We start from the raw sequence: 20,838 nt of genomic DNA, 5'->3' as shown, positions 1-20,838 counted from the left end.
TGTTTCAAGTTTAATTATTTTAAGAAAAAATCATAATTTTATCATTTAATTTAATTAGAAACAACACAATAACATAAATATAATTAGAAAAAAAAATGTATAATGAATTCGCGACAAAACAAAATAATACATAATATTTACCCGAGCCCAAAAAATAATATTATTGAACCGACTAAAACATTATTCAAATTAATAGTTAATTCGCTGGGAGGTACAATGTCATGGGATAAAAGAAAATAATACACAATATTCATTCACTCTTAGAAAATTAAACCGTTTATCCACGCTAAATAAAAAAAAATTAATTTGATTTGTGACATCGGATTAAAACAAATTAATAATCAAACTAGACTAAGATAATATACTACTTATCCTGACTAAAACAAAATAATATTAAACCTGCACTAAAATAAAATTCCAAACAAACTAAATATATATACTTGGATTTGGTTGAAATAATGGGATTATGTAACTATAAGTTAATTTTCATACTATTTTGTTGCATTTGCACGATTAAAATTCATCACTTTGTGAAACAGTGTCATAATAAAATAAAATATTATATACAATTCAACAAGGCTAAAAAAGTTTAATACTACTTTTCCATGAAAAAATTAAAATAAAAAAATATTTAGACTAATTAAAATAAAATAAAATATTTTTACACGGGCTAAAAAAATTATATCATATATTTGAACTTAAACAAATTAAATTAAAACTGAAAATAATTAGTTGAATTTAGTGGGTATAATGGGTCTAAGACTGTAACAAAATAATGTGTACAATTGATTTAGGTCAAAAGAAGACAAAAATTAAATTAATGGTAATTTCTACTATAATCAATATTAAAATTTATCTTTTAATTAAAACATTATTATCATATGTATACATAACTATAAATATCAATAAAATTATATGTCACAGTCAATAATATTGTTTTTTATAAGATACGTCTTATTTCAAGGATATCACTTTTACATATACGTCTATGTGTATTTTTAATTATTTTCAAATAATATTAATAAATATTTTAAATGACAAGTTTCATTTTTTAAAAATTTTAAATATAAATAAATTTAAAAAATATATTAAAAACAATCTATGTATCACACACGTTCTTAATATAAATTACAAGATCAGAGAAAATAATTAGACATGGACTTATACTTCCATATCCGTCTCACTTGATAGATTGCATACGTCTCGGCTTTCATTATACATTATGAAACTGATCCCAAACAAAAAGTTTCTAAGAATATATATCATATCAACACTAGTAATAACATGCTTATATCAAGCTAAATCACTAATAAAAATCAATTCAAACTCCAATTATAATTAGTTGTAGTTTTAGCGCGTAAATTATAATTATTGGAATTTTTAAATCAAATTTATAATTAGATATAATACTAATCATATAAATTAGTAAAAGATTTGAATCCTATCAACAATTTAAGTAATTGTAAATTAAAATATCATAATTGAAGTACATAACCTATTTAATTCGGTCGGATACATATTTTTCAGTATCTATTAACCATGTTGGTGTATAAACTTATTTATTTTAAAATCTAATTATTATAAATAGTTATTAGAATATAATGAACGGTATATTCGGTTATACTTATTGAGATATACATACTTTTTTAACAAATATAATTAATAAAATATCAAAATACAAATAATAAAATGATAATTATTTAATATAACCATGCATCGCACGTGTTTTAGGATAATATTATTAAAATCAAAATATTAAAAATTTGATAGTAGATTTTTATTTAAATACTTGCAATTTAGGTCCTTTATTTTATGATTATGTGTGTTGCGTAGGAAACAATCATCGTGTTGCGGCCTGCGGGGTATTCTAGTATGTCTTATTCTCTGTTTTTCAAATTTGTTCTTTTTTAATTTGCGTGTTTTTCCTGATTTATTTATTATTTCATTATATTATAATTTAAATTAATAAAATTAGAATTTAAAGTTGTTGGTTCCTTACAAAAGAGGTAAGTAAGAAGTTGAAAATTAAGTTGGATAATAATTCATAGAGTTTGAAATTATATTAGATATACATGATTTAAATTTTTTAATTAGATTATGTTTGTTTAAATTTTAGAAGGTGTTAACATACTTTTTAGAGAATGTGTTAACAAATTAATCAAACGAAGTCACGTTTCAATTATAATAATATAAAATAGAAATACATAAATGAGTTTATTTTAGTTAGGAAGTATAACACAATATTTTTATCAACCTCGATAGCATGAAATCCTAGATCCGGTGAAATCGCACCCGAATTGTTGAAGCTTCAACTTTAATATTATATAGTTAATAAGAATATATATATATATATATAGAGTCGTACTCCAATACAAACTAAATTAAAATACAAACAACAAACTACACCTCTCACACATAACTATATATAATTCTCTCCATTTTTAATTGAATTTTTACCATCAATTAAAATTCTTTTTAAAATCTAACTTCACTATATTTATCTACATCATCCATGAATATCATATTTGATATGTTTCGACGATAAATCACTAATTATGTTTACGAGAATCACTAAAAGTACTGGTTCTGGAATTAGTACTGATTTCAGTTTACTGATCCGGGTAAGTTTAAATACTAATTTGTCGTCAAAATATAGCAAATATGCTATACAAATCGATGAGTGGGAGATGAATAAAAATACGGTGAAATTATTTTTAAAAAAAAATTAACCAACTAACGGGAAAAGTAAAATTAAAAACGAAGGGGAAAATGATTAAACATGTGGGTCTCAATGGTTTGTAGTTTGTATTCTAATATTGGTTTATATTTGAGCATTTGCCTATATATATATGTGTATGTATATATATATATAGTATTATTACAATACAAACTAAATTAAAATACAAACTACACCTCCCACATACAACTACACATAATTCCTTCCATTTTTAATTGAATTTTTCCCGTAAATTAGCGAACTCTTTTTAAAATCTAACTTCATTATATTTTTCTACATTATCCAACAATCAATATGAATACCATATTTGATATGTTTCGACGATAATCACTAATTATGTCTACGGGAATCACTAAAAGTACTGGTTCTGGAATTAGTACTGATTTCAGTTTACTGATTCGGGTAAGTTTAAATACTGATTTGTTGTCAAAATATAGCAAATATGTTATGCAAATCGATGAGTGGGAGATGAATAAAAATACGATGAAATTATTTTTTTTAAAAAGTTAACCAACTAACGGGAAAAGTAAAATTAAAAACGAACGGGAAAGTGATTAAACGCGTGATTCTCATTGATTTGTAGTTTGTATTTTAATATTTATTTGTATTTGAGCATTGCCTATATATATATATAATCGTGCCATATTATAGGTTTCCGATATTTTAGGTTTCCGAGTTATTTTAACTTAGTCAGTTGGGAATTAATTTTGTCCCAGAAGTGTGATAGACCGAGTTATAGTTAAATTTGGCGAGTATGAGTACATTAATAATTATAAACTAATTGAATAAGGAAAAGTCCCCCTTTAATATAATTAATATGATATTAATATTATATATTAAATAATAAGGTTCAGTAAGTATCGACCGACAATTACCAAATAATAAATAGTTTTGTCCCAGAAGTGTGATAGACCTAGAATTGTAGTTAAATTTGGCGAGTATTGGTATCTGAGTCCATTAATAATTATAAATTAATTGAATAAGTAAAAATCGACTTTAAATGACAATCAAATAATTTTAATAAATATTGACCGATCGACTTAATATTTCGTCTATTGTATAATAGTATATAAATATAAATTTTTATTTATTATTTTCGTCTTTTCGTAAAGGCTGGCAACGGTAAAGCTCTAACAATTCAAGACTCCCCTAATTTATAAGAAAAAGTAAAGCCTGTAAAGGTAATAATTCCAATATTTGAGCATCAACGAAAAGTAAAAAGCAACTACACTATCTCGGTCTCTAACTGTCAAATAAATCTCTGCATATCCTTATGATCATTTTTGAAAATTTGGTTTTAGTTATACTTATCTTAATTAACGTATTTTACAGGTTATTGGATAAACTTATACAATTTATCAAGTGCACATTACGATAAAAAAAACCTCTAAATCAAAATTAGAAACCTCTAAATCAAAATTAGAAACCTATAAAAAAAAATATCAATACTACCAAAACTTTCAACTAGTTAAATTGTATCATAAACATGAATTAAATATATTTTAAGAAATTTATTCAACATTGGTTAACTTACTCGATCTATATTTTAAGGAGGGTTTTTGATCAAGATTCAAATTTTTTTTTGAACTTTTAGAATTCGGCTATATTCTATTTAGATTTAATAGTTTCACTAATTAAAATCTCAATGATATTATAATATTTAATCTTTTATTCAATCCTATAAATTTTAGAAGGTACTTAAGAGCATCTCCTATAAAGATTGTCAAACTACTTGCTAACTTTGTCAAATCAACATATATATTAATATTTTATTTTCATTAAATTTTATATCAACTTGATAATATTTTACTACAATAGTTAGCAACCTTTAATTATTGCATATGTGATCACTTAAATTAAATTGTAAATGACTCATAAACTAAAAAAATATTATTGATATAAATTTTTGTATTTATATATATATATATTTTATTTATTTTATAAAATTACCAAGTTTTGGCAATCTGGATAAATAACCTCTTACCGATCATACAACTCTCGGAACCAAAGGTAAGGTATCTTACCACATTTTGACAACCTCTATCAGATATGCGTGAACCCGAAATCGAAAAATAAGTTGAATAAGGAGAAGAAAATGTAGCATCCGTTAAAGGACTCTCTTTCGTATTTGACACCGTTAACACCAGATAAAAATTCCTGTCCAAGTCATCGTCAAATCAAAAACGCGTCATATTCTTCCATCTCTATCTCTCTCTCTTGGCGTCTCAAAAAACACACCCACATTATATTCAACCCCGAAAAAGTCGTTGCATACAAGTTCATCGTCTCTTCAGTTATATATAATATATAAGCTCTTGTATCATCACCATCCTCTTCGGTTCTTGCTTTCGTCTCTGGTAAGAATCCCCCCCCTTGGTCTCAATTTTCTAATTCATTTAGGATTTCAAGAGACTTGATGGATTTATTGTGATTTTGTATGCTTTGGAGTGTTTGAAATTGCTAACTTTCTTGTAAAGTTAGGATTTTGATCATTTGGGGTTTAATTATTTTTTGATTTTGATGCGTGGGAAGGTTAAAGTTTAGATTTTTAGGGTTCTTGTACAGTTTCTTGATCCTATTTGTATATATAGGGTGTTTTGGGTCAGATTATTTTTAGGGGTTTTAGGGATTTATAAATTTTAGGGTTGTTAAGATGTCTTCTGCGGGTGTTCTTGCCATTCCGATTAGGGAGGATTCTGGACTTTTGTCGCCTGTATTTAGTCGTGAATTCAATGAATCGATACATATATATGTGGCTTTGTCTGGTTCCATGGTCCCGATGAGGGTTTTGAAATCGGAGTCGATTGAGTCTGTGAAGCTTAGGATTAAGTCGTATAAGGGGTTTGTGGCTAAGGATCAGAAGTTGGTTTGTAAAGGGAGGGAATTAGCTAGGAGCAATTCGTTGGTACGTGATTATGGGGTTGAGGATGGGAATGTGCTTCATTTGGTGATTCGTCTTTCTGATCTTCAAACTATTAATGTTAAGACTTCGTGTGGTGAAGAGTTTGCTTTTGAAGTCAAGAGGAATTGTGATGTTGGGTATGTTAAACGTCGGATTGCTGACAAGAATAGGAAATTAGCTGATGTTGATGAGCAAGAAGTGTTGTGTGATGGTGAGGAGCTTGAAGATCAGAGGCTCATAAACGACATTTCTAAACATAATGATGCGGTGATTCATTTGTTTGTTCGGAAGTCTGCAAAAATTAGAGCTACACCTCGGGAGAAGAGTTTTGAGCTTTCTGTTGTTGCATCACAGTTGAATGATGTAAGGAAATTTGATGAGGAAATTATTCAGCAGACTCCGGAAAAAGATGTCTTGTTGGAACCAATAATTGTTAACCAGAAGGTTGAGTTGTCTTCGGCAGTATTGGATATGCTCAAATCTACAGCTGAAGGATTAGATAGCGGACACTGTCCTATTAGATCTTCAGAGGGTACAGGGGGAGCATACCTAATGCAGGATGCAACCGGTAATAAGCATGTCTCTGTTTTTAAGCCAATTGATGAAGAGCCCATGGCTGCAAACAATCCACGCGGCTTGCCCTTATCTGAGAACGGTGAAGGATTGAAAAAGGGTACAAGTGTTGGTGAAGGTGCATTTAGGGAAGTAGCTGCCTATGTCTTAGATCATCCTAAAGCTGGACGACGATCCTTCTCCGGTGAAGATATAGGTTTTGCTGGCGTTCCTCCTACAGTTATGGCAAAGTGTTTGCATACTGGTTTTAATCATCGTGAGAGCCTAAGTGTTAAGATAGGCTCTTTGCAAACGTTCATGGAGAACCATGGAAGTTGTGAGGATATGGGACCAAGTTCATTTCCAGTGGAGGAAGTACATAAAATATCAGTGTTTGATATTAGGTTGGCAAATGCGGATAGGCATGCTGGGAACATATTGGTGGGCAAGGATAAAGATGGAAAGACTATTTTGATTCCAATAGATCATGGCTACTGTCTGCCCAAAAGTGTATGTAGCTACTTTATCCTCTTTAACGTATCTCATACCATATCTGTTTCTCTGAGTTTTGTGTTTTATCCGAATATATTAGTTAACACCTTGGTGCATATGCTTCGATTACTGTTTATTTCTTGTGAGGCGTCCTCACTACCAGCTTGGTGAGTATGCCTCTATTAACGTTATTTCTCATATGAGGTGTTCTCACCATGTTGGCTTGGAATTGCTCTCGAGTAATCTCCTTGAGACCAAGCCTTATTGCCGGGCCAATCTTGTTTGATTTGAATCTTTGTATTCCTTGGCTGGTCTTATAAATTTTTTTGTATTTTATTTGTTTGCAGTTTATATGCATGCTTCCCACTGTACTTTATAATTTTTTTTCTTTAAACACCCGAATCCTTGCCCATGCACTGATCTATGTAATGGTTTCTACTTGGGATGAACTAAATGGATTAGCCAACTGAGTATGTTGACCAAACATGTAGAGGTGGTTATTCTAGTATCAAGCACAGTGAAAGACCTGAACTTTCGGGTTCATGTACAGACTTCAAAAGATTAAAGTTAAAGCATCATCTAGTCTGTCTGCTGACAAAATATTCTGCGTAGGCTTGAACCGATGCTCTCTAGTATTTGTATGTCAAAACATCATGTTGCATTTGAATTGTTCTTTGTCTTTTTCTTTCCTGATTAGAAATGTTGTGGAAGCCTGAAGGCGCTTAATATTTTTGGATGCATTAGCTGAAAGAATTAATCTAGTATGTAAAAAATTGACCACATTTATTCCTTTCAGTTTTTATCATTAATAATACAAATTATATTAGTTCTAATTTATTATGTTTTATATGATGCAGTTTGAGGATTGCACATTTGACTGGCTCTACTGGCCACAAGCTCGTAAACCATACAGTCCTGACACTGTAGAGTACATTAAGTCATTGGATGCAGAGGAAGATATTGCCTTGCTTAAGTTTCATGGATGGGACCTACCTCAAGACTGTGCTCGCACCCTTCGCATCTCAACCATGTTATTGAAGAAAGGTGTGGAGAGAGGCCTTACCCCCGTTGACATTGGAAACATCATGTGCAGAGAAACCTTGAACGAGGAATCCTTGATTGAAGAGATTGTCCAAGAAGCAGAGGATTCAGTCCTTCCTTGTACAAGTGAAGGTGCATTTCTTGAATCAGTCTCCCAGATCATGGATCGTCGCCTCAGAGAAATTGCTAAATAAAAGTCCATTGGGGACAAATGAGATATATATCTGCTCTCTCAAGTATGTAATGAATGTGTTTTCCATGTTTCAGTTAAAGGACTAATTTCTCATCTAAATGTTCTAAGTGGTCTCAAATTCTTTTCAGCAGTTAATAGGAAGAGATTGGAAGGTTGGAAATACTATAACCTCCATACTTGTTGTCTCATGTTGTGATTTGGTTTTAATAAATTAGATTTTTAAAGCTTTGTAACAACTTAATATGATAAAATAGTTTGTTTTATTATACTCGATGTTGCTTATTATTCTGTGTCGGGTTATTATTCCTGTCAGAGTTTGAGTTTGTGTGGTTGATCCCTTATGGTGCACCTGATCATTTAATACCAGTTGGATGACTGTAACTTTTAAGATGACAGTTCTTGAGTTATAATGTTTAATCAGTACAGATAAACCAGCAGAAGGTGTTGGCATGTCTGTCTATTTGCTGATAAAGATATGAACTTTTATATCTATGATCTCTCTTTGTGCGAGTTTTATGTATTTACACCTCTACAACTCTGGGAGCATATTATTCTTGCTAGAGTACGGTTTGTGAATATTGCTGAACGAGGTTAAGGTGAGTGTTCCGGACTCCCAGATGGGTTATACGGCAAGTTGCCAACAAAAGAATGCACACTTTTTTCACATTTGATTGGTTTCAGAAAGCATTTCATGTTTTATAGTGTTCCTCTTTAGTTAAGGCAAAAAAGAATGATATAGTCCAAGTATCCCGGATTTGAGTGTATTAAGTATTGGCATCTCCTCTTCTGTTCTCTTTGCAGCCACTATAGTCAAAAAGGACAAGGGGAAAAAGAACTAAAGCAGGGAGTTATGTCAAGTAATATGATTAGGTGATGTCCTTTCCTTGTAATGCAATTATACCTTTCTTTATATCACACTCATTTCCCTCTTTATTAAAAATTCAACAAAACATGAAAGCATCAGCTTAAGTATTTTCCACATTACTAACACCATCATAGTCACACCCTATCTTTACTCTATGCATTCCCCATATCTCCATACAAAACACTGTTTTAAGAACTTGCATTCATTAACACCAGAATAGATAAATTTACAACCCTTTCTATCTAAATTTTCTTGCTTTAGGAGCGGAATATACTGTATCTGTTTGGATCACGAATTAACCATGCACGAGCCACGAAGATCCAAACCTCGCAGCTGCCATACAAACCTCTCTTCGTGCATAGTCGCCTTTTTCTTCCTCCTCTTCATCGCCGCAACGATCACCGCCATCTACCTCCTCATCTTCAAACCCAAACACCCTCAAGTCTCCGTCACCTCCGTCAAATTCCCCACCTTCGCCCTCTCAAACAACACTGTCAACTTCACGTTCTTCCAGTACGTCACCATCACCAATCCTAACCGCGACACTTTCACGCATTATGACAGCTCATTACAGCTCGATTACTCCGGAAGTCCTGTAGGTTTCGTGTTTATTCCGGCTGGAAACATTAATGCTGGAAGGACACAGCATATGTCTGCAAGATTCTCAGTGGAGGAGTTTCCGGTGGCAGCTACAGCAGGGAGCAGGGCAACGACGAAGGCATTGGAAATAGAGACTAAGATGAGGTTAGTAGGGAGAGTTCGGGTTTTGAAAATGTTGACACATAGAGTAGAGAGTGGAGTGAAATGTAGAGTGGTTGTGCAAGTTAGTGATGGTTCTGTTTTGGGATTTCATTGCTAGTAGATGAAACTCATTTCAGATGAATCTACATGACTACATGTAGAATCTAACTTGAAGAATGTAACATTGCTGCTGCTGCTCTTTTATTTACCTAATTCATTTTTCTGAGGGATACAATTTGGGTAAAGTCATACATGTTCCTCAGAAAATGACCATATATTTCAACTTCACACTCAACGTATACGAAGAGTAATCCTACCCAGCCCAGGCCTGCAACACTACCAACACAAGGCAACAAACCACCGCTAGCAACACTAGTCAACATAGAACACGACCCTATATCCTTCAGTGGATAAAGAGTCACAGGGATGACCATCCCACTAACCATTAACCAATATATATTATTGGTAGGAAGTGCTTGATGATTATCCCTTGACTATTCGAAGGAAAAGGAAGACAAAAAGAATATATCCCTTCATCCGAGGAGATAATTACATAATCACTGGGCCTAAGAGAAGGAGGAGGAGGAGGAGGAGGAGGAGGAGGAGGAGGAGGAGCTAATGGCTGGTGCAAAATTAAAGTCAGCTCCTGTTTAGGTACCAGGGATTCCTCAGGCCGCCATGGATTTTTATTTCCTAGTACCAGATGGAACGACGACAATCTGGGCATTCTTGTCTTATCGTCTAGGCATATGCATATTGTGTTTGCATCTTAACTAGAAATATGTTATATACTTGATCCGACCACCTCTAATTCAGCTTCAAAAAAAAAATCAATCCAAATTCAAAACTGCACTATTTTAGTGTAGTATAAAAAATTGAACTATATTTGGTGCAAAGCTATATAATTTCTCAAAATTCAAGTATGAAACGTTCTCACTTGTAATCACTGATTTGTCGCATTTGTTCATCTAGCTCTCTCTATTCTCCTTTGAAGAGATTAGACACATCTCACCCTCCTCACCCCTACCCTATAGCGGAATAAAATGAATATCCTACTCCTCAGAGCAGGATAAACCAAGTACATTACTTTCCTTTCCTTTTTGTTTCATTTGTTCATCTACCTCAGAATCTATTGAACATCTGCCTCCGAGAGTTCCACGTAATTTCACTTTTTGTCAGTGGTTTTATACTTATATTACTTTTGTCAACGGTTTGATTATATTATACTCCATGAGTTATTTGAAAGCTGAGAAAATCCTACTGGTTTAATCTTATCCAGATTAAAACTCCAACCTCTGCCATAAGTACTTGTTCTAATTACTAGAAAGAAATTTACTCCATACTCCAGCCAGCCTACTATTGAATCTCCTGCAAATAACCAACTTCATTATATTAGTTCCCATCATGGTTTGTATTACGAAAATTTATAATGACGGAGAATTTCTTATGGTCATGCTGGAGCCAAACATTTTACATCTGCAAATTCTCCTCCATCTTTAAAAACATTTGCAAATCTGAAAAGCTTATCAGCTTGGTGATCAGTCTAGTAGTGCTACTATAGAGTCTAATTGTAAGGCTAAGGTAGCAAGCTTATGTTAGTCGAAGGTTATTCTGACTTGACAACTTTTTATTAAAAAATTTTGTAAAATGGCTTCCTCCATCAATTTAAAAAAGGTCAAATTCAATAATAATGAACAATTACATAAGCCAGTGCTACGGCTACTTCATCTAAATAATTAGTAGAACATATAATAGAATCATTGAAATTCCTAAGACGTATTAGTCCCAAGACGTATTAGATATTTGTGCCATGTAATTACTATACAAGACTTTTATTATCCTAATATATAAATTAACTTAAAATCCTTGTTCTAGTTTATATTGTTTTCTAACTTAATTTAAGTGAGATTCGTTTATATCATAATAATTGACCGGAAAGGCTCTAAAGAGATTATTAAAAAAAACACATATTTTTGATTATTTGGTTTAAGAATTATATCAGACTAATATAATAAATCAGAATTGCACTAACAAGATTATTTTGCATCAAAAGAATGTGATAGATGGAGGGTTCTCTAAAAAAATATAATGACATACCTCACGCCGAATACATCGATTCCTTTAAACATATAAGCTAGTGTGCAAATGAGGAGTGCAAATGAGAATGTGTTTGTAAATGACAAGTATACAAGTAAAACAAAATAATCTTAATCATTAAAATTCGTATGACCTAAATTTACTGAGAAATACTAATATGAACAAAACATATTAGAAATACAAAAGAAAAACACTAGTAAGCTTAACAACACAGTTGAGAAAAAACCAGGCAAGATGATAACAGTCAAAGTCTGGATGACAATTTATGTTAGCCGACCCCAACGACATTTAGCTAATAACTCAGTGCTTTGCTGGCTTCGTCAGGTTCTTCTTTGACCTCCTGGAAAAAATATATAATAATCCACGAAGAAATTAGAAATTTGCTAAACTGTGTTCAATTTTTGCCAAATATACAGCAATATATTACTTAGATGATATTATGAATTTATGATATATAAACACTTGATATTGCAGAAACTTGCAAAAAAATTGAAGATTCATAGACTACCTCTTCTTTGGTTTTTTGATGCCGAACACACCCTTCGTTAGGGAGCTTATATCCATTGAGCGCCCCTTCATCATTTTATCATGATACATTTTGCTCCCAATCTCGATAATTTGTTCCTCCACCTCTTCCAGGTTTTGGTCCACATTGAGCTTCAGCTCCCCCTTTCTGATAACGGTTACATTAAAACCATTTGCCCTGGCCTCCCGGTAAGCATCCTAAAGAAAATGTAGCACATGGTCAGACAGAATGAGCTTCTTATGTTTAAATTGAAATGGATTATAAACTTCAAACTCCCAAAAAAAAATGTTAAAACATATGAAACTAGTTTGAATTGTGGTAAAGCAGAGTTGCTAGCATTTTATTATAATAGCACGGAAATTAGTAAACCAATATGTAAGGTGTGATTGGATTTTTGCAATGTACACAAGTAAATGCAACTGGGTTCCTCTGGATCAATGAAAAGTTCAGGAAATTCCTTACAAAGATCCATTTGACAATTTATAATTCTCCTAGAGAAATGATGTGTGCATATATGTTCCTTAAGATATCATGCAATGCCTAGACAAATCGATGTAAATCAGGCCAAGAAACAGGAACTAGGAGGTAAGAACAATGTTGTTAATTAATTAAGAAAGAATTTCATTTCAAACTGTTCAGTTGGGTGCAGCATGTTCCGATTTATACATTAATGCATGTAAGTTACAGTTCGGGGAGGGAGGGGGGATTCATGCGTCAACTCTTACCTTGGGTTGCTGTGCAACAACAAAGGCATTGCCATTTCCAAGCATTTCCAGATGACTCTGTATGATGTAGCACATGTTCTTGCAATCACCAGTATCCTCAAAACCAATCATGTGATACTGCTTTGGGTCCAATTCAAGATCAGCTGCCATCTCCAATGAATAAAATCCTATGTTCTGGTCCCCATCCTGGTTTGTATATAACTCTATACACTGCAATAGATAAATTGTGTAAAGATATCCATATTTGCTAACATGAAGAAGTAGATATAACTGATAACCACAGAAGTAGTAGTAGAAAAAGAGGTGAAAATTGGGACTTGAAGTTTAAGAGTTTATTATAATAACATGTACCTCTTAAGATGAGTAATGCACTGGTTGGCACAAATAATATAGAAATTCAATTTTACATCCTCGTATTAGGTAAATAAGTAATATATCAGTTAAAAGTGATACCAACTAGATCAACATGGCAGATGTATCACTTACCGAAACAAAAGGAAGATCTAGCCACCACAAATAATCTTCTTCTTTTTCTTCCGTGTATTCACTATACTTGTTTATAACAGCTTGTGGTCCATACAAGTCCATTTCTCTTTTGACCTTGCTAAGTTTCTCCTGGATGAATTTCTGTCCTCGCTCAGGTAATTTATCCATTAAATCAGCAGACTCCTGTATCTCTTTCTCAGTTATCCACCTCTTTAAGTCCTTTCCTATATCCTTCATAGTAGCTTTAATTTCTGGATCTGTCTCTGCATTATAAGAATCTAAGAAACCCCGCGACCATTTTTTTGTGTGCTCCCAGTACTCTTTTCCAGTTTTTTTACCAGCCCTAACAGAACCATCACTGCCCTCTATAATGATCTTTGGAGGTTTCACAATCCCATCCTGATTATTGTTGTTTTGATTACTAATAATTGACTTAGTGACACCATTTTCATATGGTGAGGATTTTAGTGAGGTTTGAAGGGGACTTTCAGCTTCTTTTTCAATGAATTGGCCTCTTATGTTCTCATTAACAAGTGCCTGTCTTTGTTTCAGATAGTCGTCCAGGGACTGAGGACTAGTATCTACTGGGGGACCTTTCCAGCGCGGAATAACTTTTTCTGGAGGATCATGTATGCTGATGCCATCTGCACAAGATATAATGTTCATTTCAGTACAAAAACATCACACGTCTGAGAAAAATAGTTGAATCAAGTACATATTTGGTTTGATAAATCTGGTTACAATCAACAAGTCTCGAGGACAAAACAAATTCTAAGTGAGAAAGTTTTCCTAAATTATTAGACGGACTTCCAAAAGAGAAAAAAGGAGTACATTAGAATGCTAATCTGCTTTAGAAGTTAGATCATGATCGAACTAAAAGTATACCTGCTCCATAATCAAGGTTTTCAATGTTTGAATGGACCCATTGATGAAGATTCTGTAGTTTTTCATTCACTTTCTCAACCTTTTTCTCGAGACCACCAAAGAATGCTTTTTTATCTTCAGCATCCATCAAATGAAAAGGATCCCTCCCCATCAGCTCATTTTCTCGGACTTGAAACACAATTTCTCTAAGACAATCATCTTTCATCCAGTCAAGTTCACCATCACTTTCATCATATTCGGGTACTCTCTTCTCTGAATCAAGATTTAGTTCTTGATTTATCTTTTTCTGCCTGGCAACCGAGTAATTAACCTTGAATCCCACTGCAATCTTCTTAGCTACAGGCTCAAATTCATGAAAATTGTTCTCCATCCAGTTTCCTTTCGTCGCTGCTGGTGCTTCCACGTCATTTGAGCCGGGCATTTGATGTTTAATTTTCTCAACTAGATCTTCCGCAGTATTACTCTCCGTTGAGATAGTTTCCTCTGCAATCAGATGAGGTTCACAAGCAGTCTGGAAGGTTGTAGAATCTGATTTTGCTTCTAAATTGGGAGTACATGCCAATTTGTCCTTCTTATGTAGCTCCTGACTTCTTTGCCTCTCCAAATCTCCATCTGCTAAAATGTTTATAGTGGATGGTTCTTCTTCCGTACTATTTTTAGTACTAGAGGAAGCCCTGAGGATCTGATGATCAACTTCTTTATACAAATCTTCAGTAGTTTTAGGGTCAACACCTTTAAGAGAATTAGACTCTTTGGCATGCTCTGGAGGCACAAATTTTCCATGCACCAGATCCGGGGAGGTATACAGAGAAACATCATGTAAATTGTGATTTCTATCAAGTTGCTGGTTTGTCTCTCCATCACGTCTGTGTTGACTTGACGAGTCATCTTCAGGAAGAGTTTTACTCAGTATCTCCCCACTTTGCTCTTGTCTATCACGTTTTTTAGAAAGGTATTCTCTTGCCTCCTTAACTGACCTAATCACTTTAGGCTTTGCCTTGACAGAAATTTTGTTAGGCTCACTGAAATGAGTGGCATTAGAATCAGATACATTGTTCATTTCAGTAGTGCCAAAGGAGTTTAGGTCATCATCCTTATCTTTCTTTGTTCTGTTTTCACTAACATTTGATACATAAATTTCTGAAGTGCTAGGCTTAATGGCCTCACTGTTCTCTACTGAAGTTTTGACATGTATACAGGAGCCATTACTTTTTGGATCATCAAGAGGTGTGGCAATTATAGTTTCATGAACATCTTCCGATTTTCCTATGTATCCATGATTTTGACCATTTGAAGAGCTAAAACTCTTCTCTCTTTCCTCTTGGATCACTTTATTTCCGCTGGATAACTCATTTACGATTGGATTATCTTCTTCATCACTACCATCAAGTCCACCCTGTTGCTTTTTCTCAAGTACCCGTGCATGCCTCGCCATCAATTTGATTTCCTGAATTTTAATATCAAAATCAGTAGACTCAACAGCCCCTACAATAGATGATGTTTGCAACGCCAAAGAATTAACTGATGCCTTTGCTTTCGTAATATTATCCATTACGGCTTGTTTATCAAGAAGAGGTTTTTCAGTAGATAGAAACTCTACTTTTTTAGATGCCTGAATGACTTCAACATTACCCTTGACCAATCTATCTTTCTCCATTCTAGCTTTCATTTTTCTCCTCAACATTTCCTTCTCCATCATTGAGTACTCCGACTTATCCTCATCACCTTTAAACAATCTCTTCACGGCCCAAAATACACATAAACCGCATAATGCCACTACTCCAACTCTCGACATTTTCAACAATAAACCAGGTGGAAGAGTAAACCCCTGTATCAAACTTCCAAAACCTAAATCCCTTCTAGAATCCACAAACTTTGCCACTGAACTAAACTCCGAGATCACATTATTCCCATTCTCCATCTCTCCAGCTAAAGCTTTCGCATGAGAAATCTTCGAATTCACTTCACTCAAGTCCTCTAGCTCACTCGCCTTATACAAAGTCGGCTCCAATCCACTTCTCCTCATAATTTCCTCTTCATCAACATCCACCCTTTCAATCTTACCATCAGAATCTCGAAAAACAGTAAATATTCGACCCGACCCAATTCCCCAAAACTCGGTATCAGCCTCATACTGATCGACCCATCTCCTCAACTTACTAGACAAAACAGAATCATCATAAAGTTGAGAACTTTCTTTCTTAACTCCACTAGACTCATCACCACCCTCAGTTTCTACTATATAACTATCCACATTAAATTCAAGATTATCATCATTAGAATCAAGGAGTGGGAAATTATCACACACCTGTTTGTGTTGAGTGAGCTTCTTCCTCAGAGAGTTTCTTCTGCTGGTGGGTCCCCCAAAATGAGCTGAAAGTTTGAATCTTTTTGAATTAGAGAGAGGTAAAGTGGGTGAAAATGGAAAGTGTATGGAGAGTTTAGAGGTGAATTTGAAATGGGTTGTTTTGAAACAAATCTTGGGACATAAAAATGAGAGCTTTGGAAAGATATGACAAGTATTAGTGGTTGTGGAGCTCAGAATCTCCATCAAGAAAATGGATTACACATACAGGAGGACAGACTAAACCCTGATAAAGCCCTTTTCAGAGTTGCAGAATTTTTGCAGGGTGTTGGCCACAATATAAGAGCCTTCAAAACGTGGTTTCGGACGCAAAAACGTTAATGCTAGTTACGTTTTCAACTTTTTTTTTTGTTTTTTATCCTGAAGCGTTTTCAACTTTTTTTTTGTTTTTTATCCTGAAACGGAGATGATATCGAGTTTTGTGGGAAACAAAAATCGAAGTTTCGTTTTGTATTTATTTATTTATTAATTTTTTACTAAAAATACTATTTAATGTTATGTTTCTAAGCATAACACGTTATTCTAAGTGATATTTTGTTAGTATTTTATTCATACTAGCTTTACAACTCGTGCGATGCACGAGTCTTCATTATATTTTTATATTATTTAAATTATAATAATTTTTTTTTGGATCATTACGTTATGAGTATATTTATAAATAATAATATATATATTTGTTGTCGGCAGGATTCGAACCTGAATTTTGGGTAGTGTATAAATAATATTATAAATATTTGATGTTGGTGAGCTTCGAACCTGGAAGTTTTAGCAGTGTATAAATAATAATATAAATATTTGTTGTTGGCGGGGTTCGAACCTGTGAGCTTGAGTAGTGTATACTATTTTAGTATTTGAATCTAACGGTCTTGATCACTTAATATAAAAGATCTGACGGTTATAAACGAGGATAACCAAACTAACCAAAAAAAAGTCATACCAACCAAAAAAAGGCATACCAAATTATACCTCATTCCGGTTATTATAGTATAGTATAGATTTATAAATAATTTAATAATTTTTAAATTGAAATTGAAATTTGATAAACACTAAAATATTAAAAACAGTTAGTAATTACAGTTCGATTCCTAGGGTTTAGCGGGTTTAGACCCGATACCCTAAATCCTAAATCGGTGCACGTTTTATTAATTTATTTTTTAATATTTCTAAAACTCAAAAGAGGATTGGTGAACCCTAAAATGTTAAAATTTGTTAAATTAAAGTCCATTTTTTAATATTTTAGGGTTTCTCAATTCTTAATTTAGATTTTAAAAATATTAAAATAATTATAAATATGTATAAAATACCAACAAAACACCCCTTGAAATAAAGTTTTGAGTTTGGAGATATAACATTATCTAAAAAAAATATTAAAAAAAAAAGCAAACAGATACAACGTTCATCTTTGAAAACCAAACATGAACTCAGTTTTTACAATTGAAATCATGTTTTAAATCATGTTTTAGATGTTATAAAAACGAAAAGCTCATTCCGGAGAAATATGGCCCCAACTATGGCTTCAAAATGTGGTTTCGAAGTCCGTTTTTGTTTTAGGCAAAAACGTTAATACGTGTTGTGTTTTTCAATTTTTTTTTATTTTTTATGCTAAAACGGAGATTGATGTTGAGTTTTGTGGGAAAACTCAAATTGGAGTTTCGTTTTGCATTTATTTATTTTACTTGCATTTATTTATTTTACTAAAAATACTAGATAATGTTATGTTTCTAAGCATAACACATTATTCTAAGCGATATTTTGTTCGTATTTTATTCATATCTATAAATATTTTAATATTTTTAAAACTTAAATTGAAATTTGATGAACACTAAAATATTAAAAACAGTTAGTAATTACAGTTCGGTTCCTAAACCCTAAATTAAATTAGAGTTTAGGCTCTAGGTTTAGGGCCTTTACCCTAAACCCTAAATCGATGAACGTTTTATTAATTTATTTTTTAATATTTCTAAAACCGAAAAGGGGATTGGTGAACCCTAAAATGTTAAAATTTGTTAAATTATGGCTCACTTTTTAATATTTTAAAACCCAAAAGGGGTTTACCAGTTCTTAATTTAGATTTTAAAAATATTAAAATATGAATAAATATGAATAAAATACGAACAAAACACCCCTTGAAATAAAATTTTGAGCTTGGTGACATAACATTATTTAAAAATAAATAAATTAAGAAACATTAAAAAACGCAAATAGAGACAACCTAACCGCATTTACGTTTTTCTTTAATAACAAAAACATAACCCGATTCTCCGTTTCAGAGTGACATTTGTGACCATATTTTTCAAAAGTGACATTCAGTACCAAATAGTGATATTTAGAGTTTTTTTTCGATTTGTACAAGGAGAACATAAAATAGACCTATTAGGGAGTTTATGTGTTTGTGCTGTTTAACGGATAATTAAGAATAAAGAGTAAAAATTAAGCCTCTCTCTACTAAGATTTTGAGAGTCCGCAAATCTAGGGTTCATACCCGCTACTTCATTTTTTGATCCTCCCTCCACCCCTACATTCTTCTACAACATTTTTTTGTGTTTTTTAATAAAATCAAGATTTAAACATTTTTGGATAATCTTGTTAAGTACATTTTCATCAAGGTTGTTGTGTACCCATCTTTTTGGGATGTTAATGTTCTGTTTTGATATTTTCGTGTGTCCTGTTACGATTCGGTAATTTTTCTGAGAATAATTTCTATGATATTTTGGGAGATATGTAAAACTCGCATCAAAACTGGGACGATGGTGAATATTGCAAGAGTTTACCTTTCACAACAAAAAATTGTTCATAATTCTGAATATTGAGTTACAGATTATACTAATGTGAAGGTCAATTGTAATGTTATATTCTAGTTGTTAATTGATCAAAAAACAAAATATCTATTTATTTAGCCTGTTTTTGTTTCATAATTAGATTGTATTTGATAATTCGGAGGTTTGTTCCAGATGTGTTTTAGCGTTTTAATGAAAATTTCGTTTGTTTGTCAGAAAAAAAAGAATTAAAGAGTAATGTAAAGTAAGTTTTATTTATTTCAATTGATAAATTTTTAGATATTAATATTTAAAAATATTTTTTCTGATTTGTGAAAGTAATACAAAAATATTTGAAGTCAAAATCAATCATTACTAACAAACTAGCCTAGCAGTACGACCAATTTCTAGCCATGTCTTGAAATGCGTCTGGCCGCACATATCGTTTCTAACAATGTATTGAAATGCAACGTATATAATATTTTAAATTTTAATTTATTACTGTAAAAAAAGACAACATAATCTCTAATAATTAAATTAAAATTTACAAAAAATAGTACCAGAAGGAGACGATGCTCAATGATTATGATACTTAAGTGATATTAATTATGTAAGAAATATAAACTAGTAGTTAAAATTTGTTCGGTAAGAAATCACCATTATTAAAAGACACGTGTACATAGTTTAAATTTGATATTAATGTATATTTTGTTTTAACAAAATGTAATATGCGGGAAAAAGTTAGTTTAGTACAACACACATAGCTTTAACCTATCGTGGGATAATTTGGACGAAATACTGAATATTATTAATAAATTAGGTCAAGTTCATGACAAATTACAATTAATCAAGCTAGCAATTTTGATATACATTATTTTTTGGTTTGGCCTTACAAAGACCTCTAACACAATAATCGCGTGGATGTAAGATGTTACAAACACCATATTTTATTGGTATATCCCCATCGATCCAATAAACAAGTTTTCTAAATTCGCTAATTGAAAAATACACTCCAGCTCGATCGAGCTCTGAGACATTTGTGAAAAACGGTCAAATTTTGTGATCTTTTTAAAATCGAGGAGATTCTGATACTAAGTTCAAAATAAATTTGAATACATTGATCTAAATTAAAAATTGTATAAATATATGAATTGTTGGCACATTTTACACTACTCTATTTATCCCATAATTGTTTACTTATTTGATAATGATCAAATGACTAAAATTTAACATTATATATCCTTCAAATTATATGACATATACCATCTAACAATTTTTTCATTATATAAACATGCATTATAGACTTTATTTGTTTATTTATTATTCGGATAAGTGTAAACAATATCATTAGACATTGTTATTAATTCTTGTATATGATATCGTGGTTTTAGTAAGACAATTACTTCAAAATATATTACATCATTATTGTGCAAGACATGCATGTACTATAACATGACTAAGTCAAACTGACAGCC

The 20,838-nt window shown here is 32.2% G+C and overlaps 2 protein-coding genes across 3 annotated transcripts; one reads left to right on the top strand and one right to left on the bottom strand.

Annotated features, from left to right (window-relative positions):
* Nucleotides 1-4,867: 4,867 nt before the first annotated feature.
* Nucleotides 4,868-8,183, top strand: LOC141664285 (phosphatidylinositol 4-kinase gamma 4-like). The gene is made up of 2 exons (XM_074470208.1): nt 4,868-6,701; nt 7,541-8,183. Exons 1-2 carry the CDS (start codon nt 5,391-5,393, stop codon nt 7,916-7,918), a joined length of 1,689 nt encoding a protein of 562 aa, XP_074326309.1. The 5' UTR covers nt 4,868-5,390; the 3' UTR covers nt 7,919-8,183.
* A 696-nt stretch (nt 8,184-8,879) lies between these two features.
* LOC141664284 (uncharacterized) lies at nt 8,880-16,867 on the bottom strand. 2 transcript variants are annotated; one of them, XR_012551939.1, is made up of 6 exons: nt 14,243-16,867; nt 13,358-14,001; nt 12,872-13,081; nt 12,129-12,343; nt 11,847-11,960; nt 8,880-10,891 (listed from the first exon to the last, which is right to left on the bottom strand). XR_012551939.1 is itself a non-coding variant. In XM_074470207.1 (5 exons), the coding sequence occupies exons 1-5, from the start codon at nt 16,791-16,793 to the stop codon at nt 11,921-11,923; spliced, it is 3,660 nt and encodes a 1,219-aa protein (XP_074326308.1). In that variant the 5' UTR covers nt 16,794-16,867; the 3' UTR covers nt 11,636-11,920. The 2 variants fall into 2 exon arrangements, 1 of the variants encoding a protein (XP_074326308.1); XM_074470207.1 differs by lacking the exon at nt 8,880-10,891 and having other exon boundaries at nt 11,636-11,960.
* Between the last annotated feature and the right edge of the window lie 3,971 nt (nt 16,868-20,838).

This window comes from Apium graveolens, chromosome 6 (genome assembly GCF_009905375.1).
Source record: "Apium graveolens cultivar Ventura chromosome 6, ASM990537v1, whole genome shotgun sequence".
Classification (NCBI taxonomy): Eukaryota; Viridiplantae; Streptophyta; class Magnoliopsida; order Apiales; family Apiaceae; genus Apium; species Apium graveolens.
Note: the sequence above shows the minus strand (reverse complement) of the source record. Positions and strands in the feature narration are given on the sequence as shown.

Bases quoted from the DNA above. Each gene is read 5' to 3' on its own strand.
- LOC141664285 (XM_074470208.1), top strand. From the start codon at position 5,391: ATGTCTTCTGCGGGTGTTCTTGCCATTCCGATTAGGGAGGATTCTGGA. The intron at 6,702-7,540 runs GTATGTAGCTAC...TATATGATGCAG, and splicing joins GCTACTGTCTGCCCAAAAGT to TTTGAGGATTGCACATTTGA.
- LOC141664284 (XM_074470207.1), bottom strand. From the start codon at position 16,793: ATGGAGATTCTGAGCTCCACAACCACTAATACTTGTCATATCTTTCCA. The intron at 13,082-13,357 runs GTAAGTGATACA...TATCTATTGCAG, and splicing joins TAGATCTTCCTTTTGTTTCG to TGTATAGAGTTATATACAAA. The intron at 11,961-12,128 runs GTAGTCTATGAA...TATTTTTTCCAG, and splicing joins ATCAAAAAACCAAAGAAGAG to GAGGTCAAAGAAGAACCTGA.